Source organism: Mycena indigotica (genome assembly GCF_014461135.1).
Source record: "Mycena indigotica strain 171206Taipei chromosome Unknown Mind.scaff0005, whole genome shotgun sequence".
Taxonomy (NCBI): domain Eukaryota; kingdom Fungi; phylum Basidiomycota; class Agaricomycetes; order Agaricales; family Mycenaceae; genus Mycena; species Mycena indigotica.
Genome location: NW_023503004.1, coordinates 3,485,636 through 3,499,535, shown reverse-complemented (window position 1 = coordinate 3,499,535; position 13,900 = coordinate 3,485,636). Strand labels below are relative to the sequence as shown.

The 13,900-nt window shown below is 50.5% G+C and overlaps 4 protein-coding genes across 4 annotated transcripts; 2 read left to right on the top strand and 2 right to left on the bottom strand.

Moving 5' to 3' along the window:
* Positions 1-412: 412 nt before the first annotated feature.
* Positions 413-1,081, bottom strand: MIND_00616500 (uncharacterized protein; the record flags this gene model as incomplete). Its single annotated transcript, XM_037362917.1, has 3 exons — positions 413-574; positions 634-918; positions 968-1,081. 3 exons carry the CDS (start codon positions 1,079-1,081, stop codon positions 413-415), a joined length of 561 nt encoding a protein of 186 aa, XP_037220838.1.
* A 134-nt stretch (positions 1,082-1,215) lies between these two features.
* Positions 1,216-1,790, top strand: MIND_00616400 (uncharacterized protein; the record flags this gene model as incomplete). Its single annotated transcript, XM_037362916.1, has 2 exons — positions 1,216-1,403; positions 1,448-1,790. The coding sequence occupies 2 exons, from the start codon at positions 1,216-1,218 to the stop codon at positions 1,788-1,790; spliced, it is 531 nt and encodes a 176-aa protein (XP_037220837.1).
* Positions 1,791-2,009: 219 nt separating this feature from the next.
* Positions 2,010-2,596, bottom strand: MIND_00616300 (uncharacterized protein; the record flags this gene model as incomplete). The annotated part of the gene is made up of 4 exons (XM_037362915.1): positions 2,010-2,015; positions 2,062-2,145; positions 2,193-2,324; positions 2,372-2,596. The coding sequence occupies 4 exons, from the start codon at positions 2,594-2,596 to the stop codon at positions 2,010-2,012; spliced, it is 447 nt and encodes a 148-aa protein (XP_037220836.1).
* A 5,341-nt stretch (positions 2,597-7,937) lies between these two features.
* MIND_00616200 (P-type phospholipid transporter) lies at positions 7,938-13,426 on the top strand (the record flags this gene model as incomplete). The annotated part of the gene is made up of 15 exons (XM_037362914.1): positions 7,938-8,289; positions 8,340-8,432; positions 8,479-8,966; positions 9,016-9,108; positions 9,154-9,388; positions 9,435-9,601; positions 9,648-9,826; positions 9,879-10,055; positions 10,108-11,078; positions 11,132-11,478; positions 11,533-11,813; positions 11,861-11,946; positions 11,996-12,278; positions 12,328-12,497; positions 12,546-13,426. The coding sequence occupies exons 1-15, from the start codon at positions 7,953-7,955 to the stop codon at positions 13,424-13,426; spliced, it is 4,788 nt and encodes a 1,595-aa protein (XP_037220835.1). The 5' UTR covers positions 7,938-7,952.
* Positions 13,427-13,900: the final 474 nt, after the last annotated feature.

The following is a 13,900-nucleotide window of genomic DNA, read 5'->3' as shown; positions in this document are numbered from 1 at the left end:
GGTGAGAGCTAATGTAGCCTTGATCGACATGTGATGCCAACGGACAGCCGACCCCCGCTTTCGTCATGATTACCTCCCAAGCTAAGACGGGCCGCATGAGTCTATCGCTCGCAAACCAACAACGTCCACCTGTTGTCCCCCCGAAATCTCCCGATAATTCCCACTGACGCGACTAGTTCACATGTAGAGAACGGAGAATTGCTCGTCTTATGATCCAAATGCTTCTCAAGTCCCATGCCGCTACGATGTCATTATCCAAGGCCGGACAACGTCGGGTATAAGCCACGCCTCGAAGCACGGGTGGAAGCACGAGCGGAGATTAGGATTGGACGGAGCGTTTTGGCAGGCAAAAGTGATAGTTAGTTTCAGATGAATACAAACAACCGATGCAAAACATGCCCACAGTCAGATTCTACAGAGTGAGATTGTACTCGTACTCGCTTGGCGTGTTCTGAGCCATCCAAAGAATCACCACGGAGAGCATCAGTGCGACATTCTGGGTGACATTCGCGTAGCCATAATACTTGAACGCGTCGGGATACTCAGGCATTATGTACTTGATAACAAGTACAGTCTTGGAAGAAAGACGTCAGTCAACATGGCAAAACCAAGCAGGTGAAGAAAGAGACGCACGACACTGCCCGCCAAACCTCCAGCCATCAGAGCAAAACCGACAAACAAAAACAAGCGGGCTCTCCAGACAGCACGAGCATCACCGAAGTTTTCGTCGCCTCTGACGCGGTCTTTGTCGATGAGATTGATGACAAGGAAACCCAAGAGGGAGCAAAGACCGGGGATCCAGTCAACGAAAGTAACATGAACTGGTGCTGGTGCTGGATCATCCGGTGGTCCCCAGGGAGCCTTTGCGTGCTTCGAGATGATACAGGCGTCGAGAAATACCCAGTAAGCCAGCGCAAACTGCGGATTGTCAGCGAGGAAGAAAAAGTTAGGTTTGTAAACAACAGACAAGAGCACCAGACAGGTATACTCCAACCGTCCTGCGGTGCTTCCCAAAGTCAACGTTCGGAAATGGATTCAGGCAGACGCGGCGGGGGTCATATTGGGAGCGCGGTAACGACATCGCAGGAGGACGATGTGAGGATCAATGTTTGGCATAGCGAGCTCTGCCAAACAAATCATGTCATCACTGACGCCCTCAAGACTCCGCAAACCTTCAAAAGCCGGCTCAAAGCGCCTCAAGTGCCCCAAACAACCATGTCTCGCAAAACCTCTTCGAGTAATCTCCCCCCGAAACGCGAAGGCCCTCCTCTACGACCGGTTTCAGCACCCCTAAGCTCAACGCGTCTAAATCGCTTGATTTACTTGTTGCTCATCATCTCGACACTCCTTTCTGCATACTACGGCTATCGAGTTCTTCAATGGAAAACTCAAGTCGGCGGATGGTCAGCAGATATGTCTTCCATGTCGGTCGCCCTAATCTCTTCAGGTGGAATCTCGCAACTGGGCAACGTCCAGAACAGATAAAAACCACAACACATACGAAGGGTCGCGGTGGAGAGAGTGTTGAAGAAAGAATCAACGCACTAGCTGATGCACTCGGTATGCCGTCGCGTGACCTTGCTTCAGCCATTGCTGGTGCAGTGAAGCAATATGTACCACCCGCAACTCTATCATCCATTGCCGCACATCAGACGGGGCCGGCGGTGGAAGCCATGATGAAGGAAAATGGGGAGAAGACGCCGTCGAGTAACGAGGAGCAGTCGTCTGGGGGTGTGGTGGACAACATTGCCAGTGGAATGGGGTCTTTTGTTGGAATGGACGAACCTTGAGGCATATCAACCATTTGGTCTTACAATAATGTGAATATAAGGTGTCGAAACAAGGTACATGTGTTCCTATGTAGTCGAAGATAGAAGCTCAATCCAACACCGAGTCGTAGTAGAATGGGGAAGAGGTTACACAAACGTACATACACACAACAGTATGGTTGACACGCGGATAGATATGGATAACCGATAGCAAAGCGACAGCGATCAAGGCTGGCTGGTTTACTCCTGATCTCGTATGAGTATTGGACAGACGAGTAACAAGAGCAGATACCTCAGCTGCAGCCTCTTCCTCGGGTTCCTCTTGGATAGTCTCTTCAACAGCGGGGGCTGCAGACGCCGGCGCAGTAGTATCGGCCTATGACCAGGTGTTAAGCAGATGTGAGACAAAATAAAGCGACTAACCTTGGAAACGGGTTTCTTGGAGCCAGCACGAGAGGCAGGCTTAACGGAGGCCTTGGAAGATGGTTTGGTGACCTTGGAGGCAGGCTTGGAGGCCGGGGCAGCCTTTGAGGGTGGTTTGGATCCAGCTTTGGCCTATCGACGTTCAGAGCAGACCATTGAGCAACTCGCCATCGACTGACCTTCTTGGCAGCAGGAGCATCGGTAGTCTCTTCACCGTCAGTGGCAGGTTCCTTGCGCTTGCGACCTCGCTTAGGCTTCTCTTCCTCACCCTCCTTGGGCTCTTTCTTCGCGCGAGGCTTGGTGACCTTCTTGGGAGGTGCCTCGGCCTTGGGAAGTTCCTTGATACGGCTAGAGCGACGAGGCTCAGTCGCATCACCTTCAGTGGTAGCAGCTTTTCGGGGCATGTTGGTTGGGGAAACGATGAAGGCAGGAAACAAGACGCGATATGAACGATTGTGTGACCTTTCTCAGCACGTGCCCAACACCAAGAACATCAACATCCTTTTTGCATTTCTTTTTACTATCCCTCGTCAGGGACCCTGCAGCTTCGTCATCTATAGGCGACGTGTCATACCGCAGGAGCCATCCTGCACACTATTTATCCATAATATTTGGCTGAAATTGATCCAATAAGGCCTTTTGGACTGAAAACGCACGGACCATCAGATGTCTTTTGGATCTTCCAGTGTCATCTCGCGGCGGACGCTCTTCAAAATCGCGGAGCTGTTTTAAAAGTACAGATCACAGCTATGGGTACCAGAGTAACCGACATGTTGCTTTCAAATGCTTGAAAGCCCAGCATCCAGTTATCAACGGTGTCACCCTCGAATTTGACTTGATTTTCGTCAATAGACTTCAGAGTAGCTTTGAAGAAGATATGCAAGCAACAAATATCCCATCCCTCGTGTTATCGTCGTCGTTTCATGACCATGTCTTCAAGATACTTAGGTCTAGTGGAACTCACGACATCATCAAATAATGTGGCTGGACCGTTATCGCTCAAGCGCTCAAGGACCCCAAGATACTTATAACTTCTGTGCCTCTGCGATTTCGATGCTCGGTACTATTGTTCTTTATTGCGTCTTCAAGCTGGGGAGACAATGATGGCCCCTTCAGGTTGCTGGCGATTACTCACATGCTTTAATCGGCACCAAGGCAATATATTGGCGCACTCGCACAAGGTATTTGGCTTCGCAGATGATTTTTCTCTTGCCATTGCTCAAGTCTGTTCACATATAGCAGTTCTGAACGTCCGCATTACTGCAAGATACTACTGCAACACTCTTCATTACATCGTTGGATGCCTAATAGTTACCCTCGAAGCAATGGACTGGAGAGTTACGCGGAAGCCGCTAGTCGGCAATGTGCGGGAGGGAGGAATCGCGAAATTTCGTCAGTCTCTCTAAAGGAAGGCCGAGATAGTTTTAGCCAGGGAAAATTCTGCGAAAACCAGCAGAATGAACGGCCTGGACCGAGATACCGAGAACAGGAATGTTTGGTAAATTGAAGGCTATCAGATTCAATGCTAGATTGAAGTATTTGTAACTGAACCTCTAGTAGAGCTATATGCTGGCCCGTTTGTAAAATAATTAATCAGCGATATATTTGGGGATACGCGCGAAAGTTTGAGTGCGCGAGCGAAAGTTTTTAGTGCGCGAGCGAAATTTGATACCCGCGCGAGAATTTTCATGGGCGCCTAAGTCGGCGCTAATCAGCCGAACCCATCGGCTGCCTATATTGGGGTGATTGATTGATGGCCGACGGGCTTGGAGTCGGGCAGACTTGCAACTGTGGTTCAGATATCGATGTTGCCAGAGTCTCCTGAGCCTATCTATCGATAATAGTGTCATTTTACAAAGGGACCCCGGTTTGTTCTATAAACAACGGATCTGGCTGATCCGCGTACTCAAATTCATAAGGAGTATTGAAGTTGGCCCTGATTTGGATTAGTCCAGAGTAAAAGTAGCTAATAAATAACAACTAAATAAGAATAAGATGGCTCCTCCTGGGATGGAAGCCCTTAGGGTAGCTGTAGGATATTGGTGAAAGAGGTAAAAATGAAGACTATGACCACAAGGGTGTGAATGCAAAGAAGACTGGGGAAAAGGCAAGCTTCGCGTGGATATTGTGCCGGGCGTGCCCGGCCTGGCACGTGACTGCCGGGCGCCAGAAGCTCTGTCCTGGAAAGGAGGACAAAAGGCCCCAAACGGCAAGCCCGGCTGCACGCCCCAGACGGGCAACGCGACGCGAAACTGAGCCTGCAAGTCCGTCGCCAAAGCGAAGCCGGACAGCCCAGAAGCGCGGAGGAGGGAGGGCTGGGCGCGCGAAAGGCTGGTAAGGCAAGAGTGGATGAGGAAGAGGGCTAGAGAAGTTGAAGACGCGGTAAACGCGAGAAGTCACGTCAGTCACACAAGTGTATTCGAGTACTACTACAGTGGTGCTTCCTCCCATACGATCGCCATCTTATCTCCCGCTGACTGTGCTCGTGCCTCGCACAGCCAGCTCACAATTAGATTAGAACAAGGCTCCTCTGCAACTCTCTGAAGGCTCTCAATCAGGTGACAGGACGAAGGAGGCTTACGAGACACGCGGGATCTGTCACGTCAAGTGATTGGCGCATCATTGATAATTGATGCGTCTTTCCAAGCAGTTCAAATCCAGCTAAGCATTCAGCTCATTCCAGTCAGCTCATACATGTCCTCGCATGTACTCGGGCCTCCCTCACTCTGGATGCCAAGTATGCATGGGAAGTCATTCAGAACACAGCGAAGCTCATTGGTCAGTATGACATAATCCCGACAAGTCATCCCGGCCGATTAGGGCCGCCCATGAAAATTCTCGCGCGGGTATCAAATTTCGCTCGCGCACCAAAAACTTTCGCTCGCGCACTCAAACTTTCGCGCGTATCCCCAAATATATCGCTGATTAATTATTTTACAAACGGGCCAGCATAGAGCTAAACGAAGACTCAGTTGCGTTTTTGTCGTCGGATGCAAAGCAATGCAGAGTATATTGCCAAGTGTTTCCTGCTGAAAAAACGCGGATGGCGAATAGACTTGTTGGAGAAGCCAAAGAGGCACATTGTTCCTACCCGAAAACGGAGCGCCTTGCCAGTGGGGTGAAGCAAGGGTGAAGTCCAATCTACAGCCGTTTGCATAATTTCGTGAAAATGTCAAAAAGAATTCGCGTGCACGTGCCTGATGGCCGGCGCCGGCAACCTAGACTGTTGAAATAAGCGTTGATCCGGGATCAAAGAGAGCGAGAAGTTTGCAATCGCAATCAGGTGAGTGATCTATGCGTTAGGGCAAACGATGCCCTACGCTGACTATCTATTCTGTTTTATATACTAGTTATACATTCTTCTAGTATATTCTAAGGGAATCAGGAAAATATCAGTCAGCATAAGGTGGAAAGTGCCAGAACATTCTGGCGAGTCACACTGAGACCATCAAAACTTCAACACTCCCCCATGACGAGCCGCTCCCCCATTCCGTCTGTGCTCCCCCATCAACTGATTGCCGTCCATAGATACCTCTGGCATCATGTAGTACACCAAGTTACGCAGCCCTTTGGCAGTTCGTCACCGGCTCGCGCGCCTCATCCGCAAGTGTAAGCACACTCGGATTGCCGAGGCCTACATGTCCAGATCGTCACGGTCAAAGTACTGTTTGGGTTTTGGACATAGGTGCCGTCAGGAGTAAATATCCAGGGTGGGAAGGTAGGAATTTGTTGATTAGAAATGGATATAGGGTAGGTGGGGGGTATAGTCGATGAAGGAAGGGGTGCATCCAATTTCATCATTGAGCGTCGTCGTCGGTCCGCGGTGCAAGCAGCAATAGGTGCGGGGAGGACGGCTGAGGTGCCGACAGGCCGCGTGAATGCCAAGTGAATGGCGCATAAGCAGCGGGCAGCAATGGCACTCGCTCCGATTGTGAGCGGGTAGCCAGTGGGACAGAGAGCAGGTCCCAGGGGTGTTGATCCGGCTGAGTTGAGGGCCGGGTCAGAGGCGCAATGAGCAGCGCGTCGGATAGCGCAGCCATGGCGGGAGATCGGCGATGCTCCGGTGGCGAGCGGAAGACCGAAGGTGGGACAGCGGTTGCCAAGTCCCGGAGTAAGGTGGTGCAGTGAGCGAGAAGAATCCAGCACGCCGGCGGCGTCAATGCCAACAGTTCGATCGCATCAGAGCGATGGGGGTGGAGTGGTTGCCAGCCTGGGAACACAAGGGTGGCGGCAGCCATTTGCGAGAGGAGGCAGAGGGCGGCGGCCTCAAGCGAAAGAACGGGCTCGGCCCGGCGTCGGTGAGTCCGAGACGTCGTGGGAGCGCGTGGGAACGCCAAGCGAAGAAGCGCGCGGAGGTGACGTGGGCTTCGGCGCGTGGAGCCGATGGGCAGTGGCCAAGGGATGGCGGTCGACGGTGAGGTCGGACAGTGGCCAATCCCATGCGCGGGCGAGGCGCGATGCTGGGCGGGTTAACGGTGCCGTGTACCGTGATCGTTTGTGTTGAAATAAGCATTGATCCGGGATCAAAGAGAGCGAGAAGTTTGCAATCGCAATCAGGTGAGTGATCTATGCGTTAGGGCAAACGATGCCCTACGCTGACTATCTATTCTGTTTTATATACTAGTTATACATTCTTCTAGTATATTCTAAGGGAATCAGGAAAATATCAGTCAGCATAAGGTGGAAAGTGCCAGAACATTCCGGCGAGTCACACTGAGACCATCAAAACTTCAACATAGACCTGCATGATCTTGTGAAGATTTCAGATCCAGGTAAGTAAGCACAGATGTAGGAACATATTGCTGCTTGGTAGACCAATATATCTGAGAAGGATTATATGTACTTATTGTACACACTATTGATCAGGAAATAGATGGTTAGCAGCCATACTGTACTATTTCAATCAATTAGTCCTGTCACGGTCACATTGACTTTTTTGGCCGAAAATTTTCTGCCTGTCACAGGTCACAGCAAGTTTCTTTGGCTCTAAACCGTCCCAAAATGGTAATTTTTAAAAGTTTTCGCGCCTACGGCGCAGAACTTCCATATAAGGCAGGAGGTCACACCAAATTCACCCCTTGGCTGAATTGCACATTTCTGCCACATGTGTCACAGGTCACAGGCCCGCAGAATTGAATGAAATAGTACAGTAGTTTGGCAACTTGGGCCAGAGTACTGTACTCATAAACATTCTTTGTAAATACATAAGCCTCTATGATTATAAATAGTACACTCTGAAGACATATTTTGTGGTCTCAATTTTGGGTTAAGCCCAGTCTGTGCCTAATGCGCGGCAAATTAATGTCCGGCTTTGCTGCTTTGATGAGGCTTGCCGGCGGCGGCCATCAGGCACGTGCGCGCGAATTCTTTTTGACATTTTCACGAAATTATGCAAACGGCTGTACCTGTGGCCATCGCTTTTGCATGTAATCGGAATTCCAAAACAGGCGGTTATGGCTAGGAGTGTAAGTTCCTTCCATCAGGGTGGAGCTTGTGATGGGTTAGACTAAAACCAGTCTGGGCGATAAAGTTGAGCCTGTCAAGAAGCAGCGACTCTTGACTTAAGGAGTCTTGAGGCAACATTTCCATTTTAATAGTGCGGGTAGTCGTTGGTGCGAAAGCTATACTATCAGTAAAGCTGTGGGTTGTTGCTTCGTGCTTTTGACCGGCCAAGATGCCGAGTGAACTGGGCGTGTTGGGAGTGCTGATCGAAGCCGCGCCGCTGACTAAATCAATCTCTCGTCCCTCCTCCCTCCATCCATGTCCTCTCGAAAGCGCCCTCGTGGCGTTGATCCCGCCAACGAAGATTCCGAGGAAGACGACAATATTGACCCTCAACTCAGGCTAAGGACCGTTCGGACCGCGGCTTCAGCAATAGCAGAGAGTATTGTTGCAGATGACCGACAAACTCGACGTCGCCGTCGCTTCTTTCGTTCTCGAGGCGAGAAGTACAAGGAGAGACGGCTGGAGGAGGGCAAGCCCCAGCCTGGTGGCAAGCCGAGAAATATATATGTCAACACTCCACTACCCCGCGCAGAGCTGGACAGCAATGGCGACCCTACTGTTAGATACCCACGGAATAAAGTCCGGACAGCCAGTGCGCCATTATTACTCACCTCCTGAGCTCTGAAAACTCATCTTGTCTAGAATATACCCCGTTGACCTTCGTTCCTAAGAATCTGTACGAGCAGTTCCGTCGCATCGCCAATATCTTCTTCCTGAGTGTTGTTGTCTTCCAAGGTGAATCTCTTGTCCCATAATCATTTCACTGGTCTCACCAACGCAGTCTTTCCCGTCTTTGGTGCTGCTGCGGGTTCTGTTGCCGTGTTACCCCTGGCCTTCATCTTGACCGTGACCGCCATCAAGGATGGCATTGAAGACTACCGTCGGGGTAATTTGGATGACGAGGTTAACAACTCGCCAACCACGCGCCTTCCTCTCAAGAACCCAAACCAACCTCGGGACCCTCGCTCCTTCTTCGAAAAGATGCTTGGCATGAATAAGCCTGGGTCTGTCAGTCGAGGTGTTCGCAAGTTGCGGGCGACAGAGGCAGCTTCTGTTCCCTTCGGCAGTCAGAATTCACTCAATGTCGATGCTCGAAGCTTAGATGGTCTTCGTGACGATCGTAGCACTCACACCAACGCCACCTCACACTCATATCCCCCTCCCCCAGTTCTCGATCCCAATATACGACCGGGTGCGGCACAATGGGAACGCACTTTGTGGAAAAAGCTTGATGTTGGTGATCTGGTACTCCTGAGAGACAACGAGCAAGTATGTGGCCCATTGATTCCATGTGATCATCAACTAACTCTCCAACTAGGTCCCCGCCGACATTATAGTCCTCGCCACCTCTGACCCCGATGGAAACTGCTACCTCGAAACCAAGAATCTGGATGGAGAGACTAACCTAAAGGTAAGATGATGTGTTTCATTATATGCTGTGCTAACCTCGTTTTAGCTGCGGAAAGCACTGACGGCGACCCGCGGTATGTCATGTAACGAAGAAGAAGTTCAGCGGGCACGCTTCGTTTTGGAATCGGAGCCCCCAAGCCAGAATTTGTACCTATACAATGGGGTGCTCCGGTATCGAGACTACTCTTCAGTCAATTCGAATTTCTCCAGCGTCCATGCTCACGCCAACAACAACATGCATTACAATGCCGATTTTCATGGCTCTGGTCGACAACCTAATGGTCAGTCATCTTTCTTCCGGTTTGTCCACATGCTGACCAAAGTTAGCAAACGCAGGGCCGGAGGACCGTGCAGAGCCCGTCAGCATCAACGAAATGTTGTTGCGAGGCTGCATGCTTCGAAATACCGCTTGGGTTGTTGGTCTCGTTGTCTTCACAGGCTCGGACACCAAGATCATGATGAATGGTGGTGATACCCCCAGTAAACGCAGCAAAGTTTGAGTCATTTCCCTCCAAATTTTAGTCATTGACAGCGCTGCAGATCGAACGGGAAACCAACTTTAATGTTGCGGTCAACTTCGGTGTTCTGCTCATAATGTGCATTCTTGTCACAATCTTTTATGGTCTTGAAGACGCGCGAGACTCCACTAGCAAGCGCTTCTACGAAATCGGCGCGGATCCCACCAACATTGTGGCCTTGAACTCACTTGTTACCTTCGTGTCAGTTTCGGACGAAAAATTAGCCTGCTAAATTTACTCACTGCACTGCCAGATCTTGCATCATCGCTTTCCAGAATATTGTCCCAATTTCCTTGTACATATCCATCGAAATAGTCAAGACCATCCAGGCATTCTTCATTTCCCAGGATATCGACATGTACTATGAGGGTTACGATACCCCGTGTGTCCCCAAGACATGGAATATCAGCGACGACCTCGGTCAAATCGAGTGCGTGACTAGCTTTCGTTGTGTTATTTGACCTGGTGCTGAACTATTCTAGATATGTCTTTTCCGATAAAACTGGTACTTTGACACAGAATGTCATGGAGTTTAAGAAATGCTCTGTGAATGGTGTTGCTTACGGAGAAGGTGTCACCGAAGCCCAGAGAGGAGCTGCAACCCGGGCAGGCAAAGCAGACACTGTGGATCCGGAGGAGCTCGATGCCAAACTTGCTGGTCTAAAGCAAAACATGATCACGACAATGGAACGCGGTTGGGCTAATCCATATCTTCGTACCGACAAACTCACTTTGGTTTCACCCGCGCTTGCCAACAACTTGGCGGACCAGTCTTCAGCAGACAAGCCTCATCTCATCCAGTTTTTCCGTGCTCTTTCGCTTTGTCACACAGTACTGTCGGAGCGGCAGGGTGGCACATTCGATGACGACAAGAGCTCGATTAAACTGGAATATAAGGCTGAGAGCCCCGACGAAGCTGCACTCGTTGCTGCTGCACGTGATGTCGGTTTTGCCTTCGTTAACAAGGGTCGGGAGATGGTCGAGATTTCAGTTCTGGGTGTTACTGAACGGTGGACATTGCTTCGAGTGTTGGAATTCAACTCGACCCGCAAGCGAATGAGCTGCATTTACCGATCGCCTGAGGGTAAAATTGTCATGTTCAGCAAGGGTGCCGACAGCGTCATGTACGCTCGTCTGGCTTCTGACCACGACCAAGTTCTCAAGGACGCAACACAGAGAGATATGGAAGTGTTTGCAAACTCGGGACTGCGAACTCTCTGTGTGGCCTGGCGAATTTTGACGCAGGACGAGTATGCTCAGTGGAGTCGAACCTACGAGGAGGCTGCAAACCGAGTAGAGGGGCGTGATGAAGCGATTGAGGCGACATGTGATCAACTCGAGCGCAATTTTACCATTCTTGGTGCAACTGCGCTGGAGGACAAGCTGCAGGAGGGTGTTCCGGAGGCAATTGAACTTTTGCATCAGGCCGGCATCAAGCTTTGGATTCTCACGGGTATGTATCGCTTGGATTATCTGTGTTTCGTTCGTGCTAATACCTTCACCTAGGTGATAAGCTTCAAACCGCTATCGAAATTGGATACAGCTGTAATCTCCTCAAGCCTGACATGGATTTAATGATCCTTTCTGCGGAGTCACAGCAACAAGCACGGTCCCAAATCGAAGCCGGTCTCAACAAAATAGCTTCAGTTTATGGTCCGCCCTCATGGAATCCGAAGCAGCGTGGTTTTGTTCCAGGCGCTAAAGCTTCTTTTGCCGTCGTTATCGATGGGGACACATTAACCCATGCACTCAAGCCAGACTTGAAAGAGATGTTCTTGAACCTCGGCACTCAGTGTGAAACTGTCGTTTGCTGTCGTGTGTCTCCAGCTCAGAAAGCGCTGACGGTGAAGCTTGTCAGTATTTTTTTCACTGTCTAACCTGCTGGTCGCTGATTTTGGGCACAACAGGTCAAGGATGGTCGTAATGCCATGACCTTGTCCATTGGTGATGGGGCGAATGATGTTGCCATGATCCAAGAGGCTAACATTGGCTGTGGTTTATTCGGACTGGAGGGCTCACAGGCGGCGATGTCTGCAGATTATGCCTTCGGTCAATTCCGTTTCCTCACCAAACTCCTGCTCGTCCATGGTCGTTGGTCCTACCAACGGATCGCAGAGATGCACGCCAACTTTTTCTACAAGAACGTCGTCTGGACTTTTGGGCTGTTCTGGTTCATGCCCTTCAACAGGTTCGTCATTGTCTGTCTCTAGACAGCTTCCTCATTACGAATTCCAGTTTCGATGCGACGTACTTGTACCACTACACATTCGTTTTGCTCTGCAATCTTGCTTTCACGTCCCTTCCTGTCATTGTCATGGGCGGTAAGCTCGTTTCGTGGTCATTTTATTCTTGTTGAAACATTTCCGCTAGCCTTCGACCAAGACATCAATGCACGTGCTGCCCTGGCATTCCCTCAGCTTTACGTTCGCGGTATTCGCGGTTTGGAGTACACGCGAGCCAAATTCTGGTTGTACATGTTCGATGGATTTTTCCAATCCGCTGTCATGTTCTTTATCCCTTACTGCATCTGGACATTGGGATTGGCTGTGTCCTGGAATGGAAGAGGAATCGACTCGCTTGCTGATTTTGGGACCACTGTTGCAGTGGCGGCCATCTTTACGGCAAACTCCTATGTCGGCATGAACTCCAACTAGTGAGCTCCCTAGCTCGTGCTTTTGGACTCCACTGACGCTAATTCCCAGCTGGACGGTACTCACCTGGATAGTTGTCTACGGATCGACAATCGTGATGATGTTGTGGATCGTCATCTTCTCTTTCTTCTACAGTGTGGACTTCATCGATGAAGTTGTCGTGTTATTCGGGGAGTTGACGTTCTGGACGACAGCCTGCTTTGCATCGACAGTTGCTCTCGGTGTGTCTGTTCTCCTCGCCCTTAAACCAGTAGCTAATCGCTCAATAGCACCCCGGTTCATCATCAAGTACTACATGACCGTCTATCATCCATTGGACAAAGACATCGTGCGGGAGATGTGGGTGAAGGGAGACCTGAAAGATCAGCTTGGTATTTCTCACCGCAATGGGAAACGGCGTGGTGGTGGTGCGCCAATCGTGGACCATACATCCAGCCAAGAGCTAGAAACCGCACCAATGTTCTCGGATCAACATGCACGATCGCTTTCAGAGCTCTCCAATCACCAATATGAGCCTGCCAACACTTCGAGTCCTGGGATGACTGGCGGACTGTCAAGTGTAGCTCACTACTCTGACACCACACCGCCAAACGAGGAACAGTCACAGTTTTTGTATGCGCCGCAACCGCAACATGGGCACCAAAGCCCTACCAGTCCTCGCGGATCATATTATTCTGTTTCCGAACTTCCTCCTCCATCTCCAATGCCGTCGCCTAAGTATAGGCTAACGACTGGGGAAGTTACGACCACACCACCTAGTCGACGAACCAGTGTTGCGACGACAAGGACAAGCATGAGAGTTGGGAGAGGTACACAACCAATGGGGGCTTTTAACGATATGCCACCACAATCCCCCCAACAACGGATGCTGACCACACCGAATGCTCACCAGCAAACATTTGAGATGTCGCAACGAAGTCCGCCTCCGTCTTCTTTCCCTGCACCACCAGCTTCTGCCACGGGGCATTCGGTGAGGTCGGCAAGTGCTGCAAGCTACGCGAGCTTCGCTACAGCACAAGAAGGCGACTTTGACGATGAATCGACAGCATATCACGACCACCAACAGGGTGGGCTGAATGTCCAGGATCATGATCCACATCGGGGCTGGCGAGAGAGTCAATCGTCATGGGACGGCGGAAGGGCATTGTGAGTGAACTGTAGAGTGTACTATTTAACCTCCCTGCGCATATTTTTTGCCTGGTACTTATACCTATTATTTGCGTACAATAATCGGAATTCACATTTCAATCGAGGAGGAGCGGAGAAACGGAACGGCGTGCGGGCAAGCGAAAAGACTGTCGAGTGGGTTTAAAGCGGACACCACAATCCCCCCCCCTCTCTCTCTCTCTCTTTCTCTTGTCAGCGATCTTGCTTTCCCAACTCTCCTCTCGGCTGCTGTGGTAGTCGAGAGTCAAATGTAAGGCCTTGTCGTGACTTACTTAATCTTATGTATCAGCCCATAGTTGGACAATACCCGGTCTTCAATAGTCTTCAATGCGTCTGATTATTCTCAAGGCAGATGGCATGAACGCTCGATGGCGGTGGTTAAAACCTGCTTGGTGGCCGGTGATATCGCGCGCGTGACGATCTTGTGACTCGTTTCTCTCATGCGGTCATTGGGTTT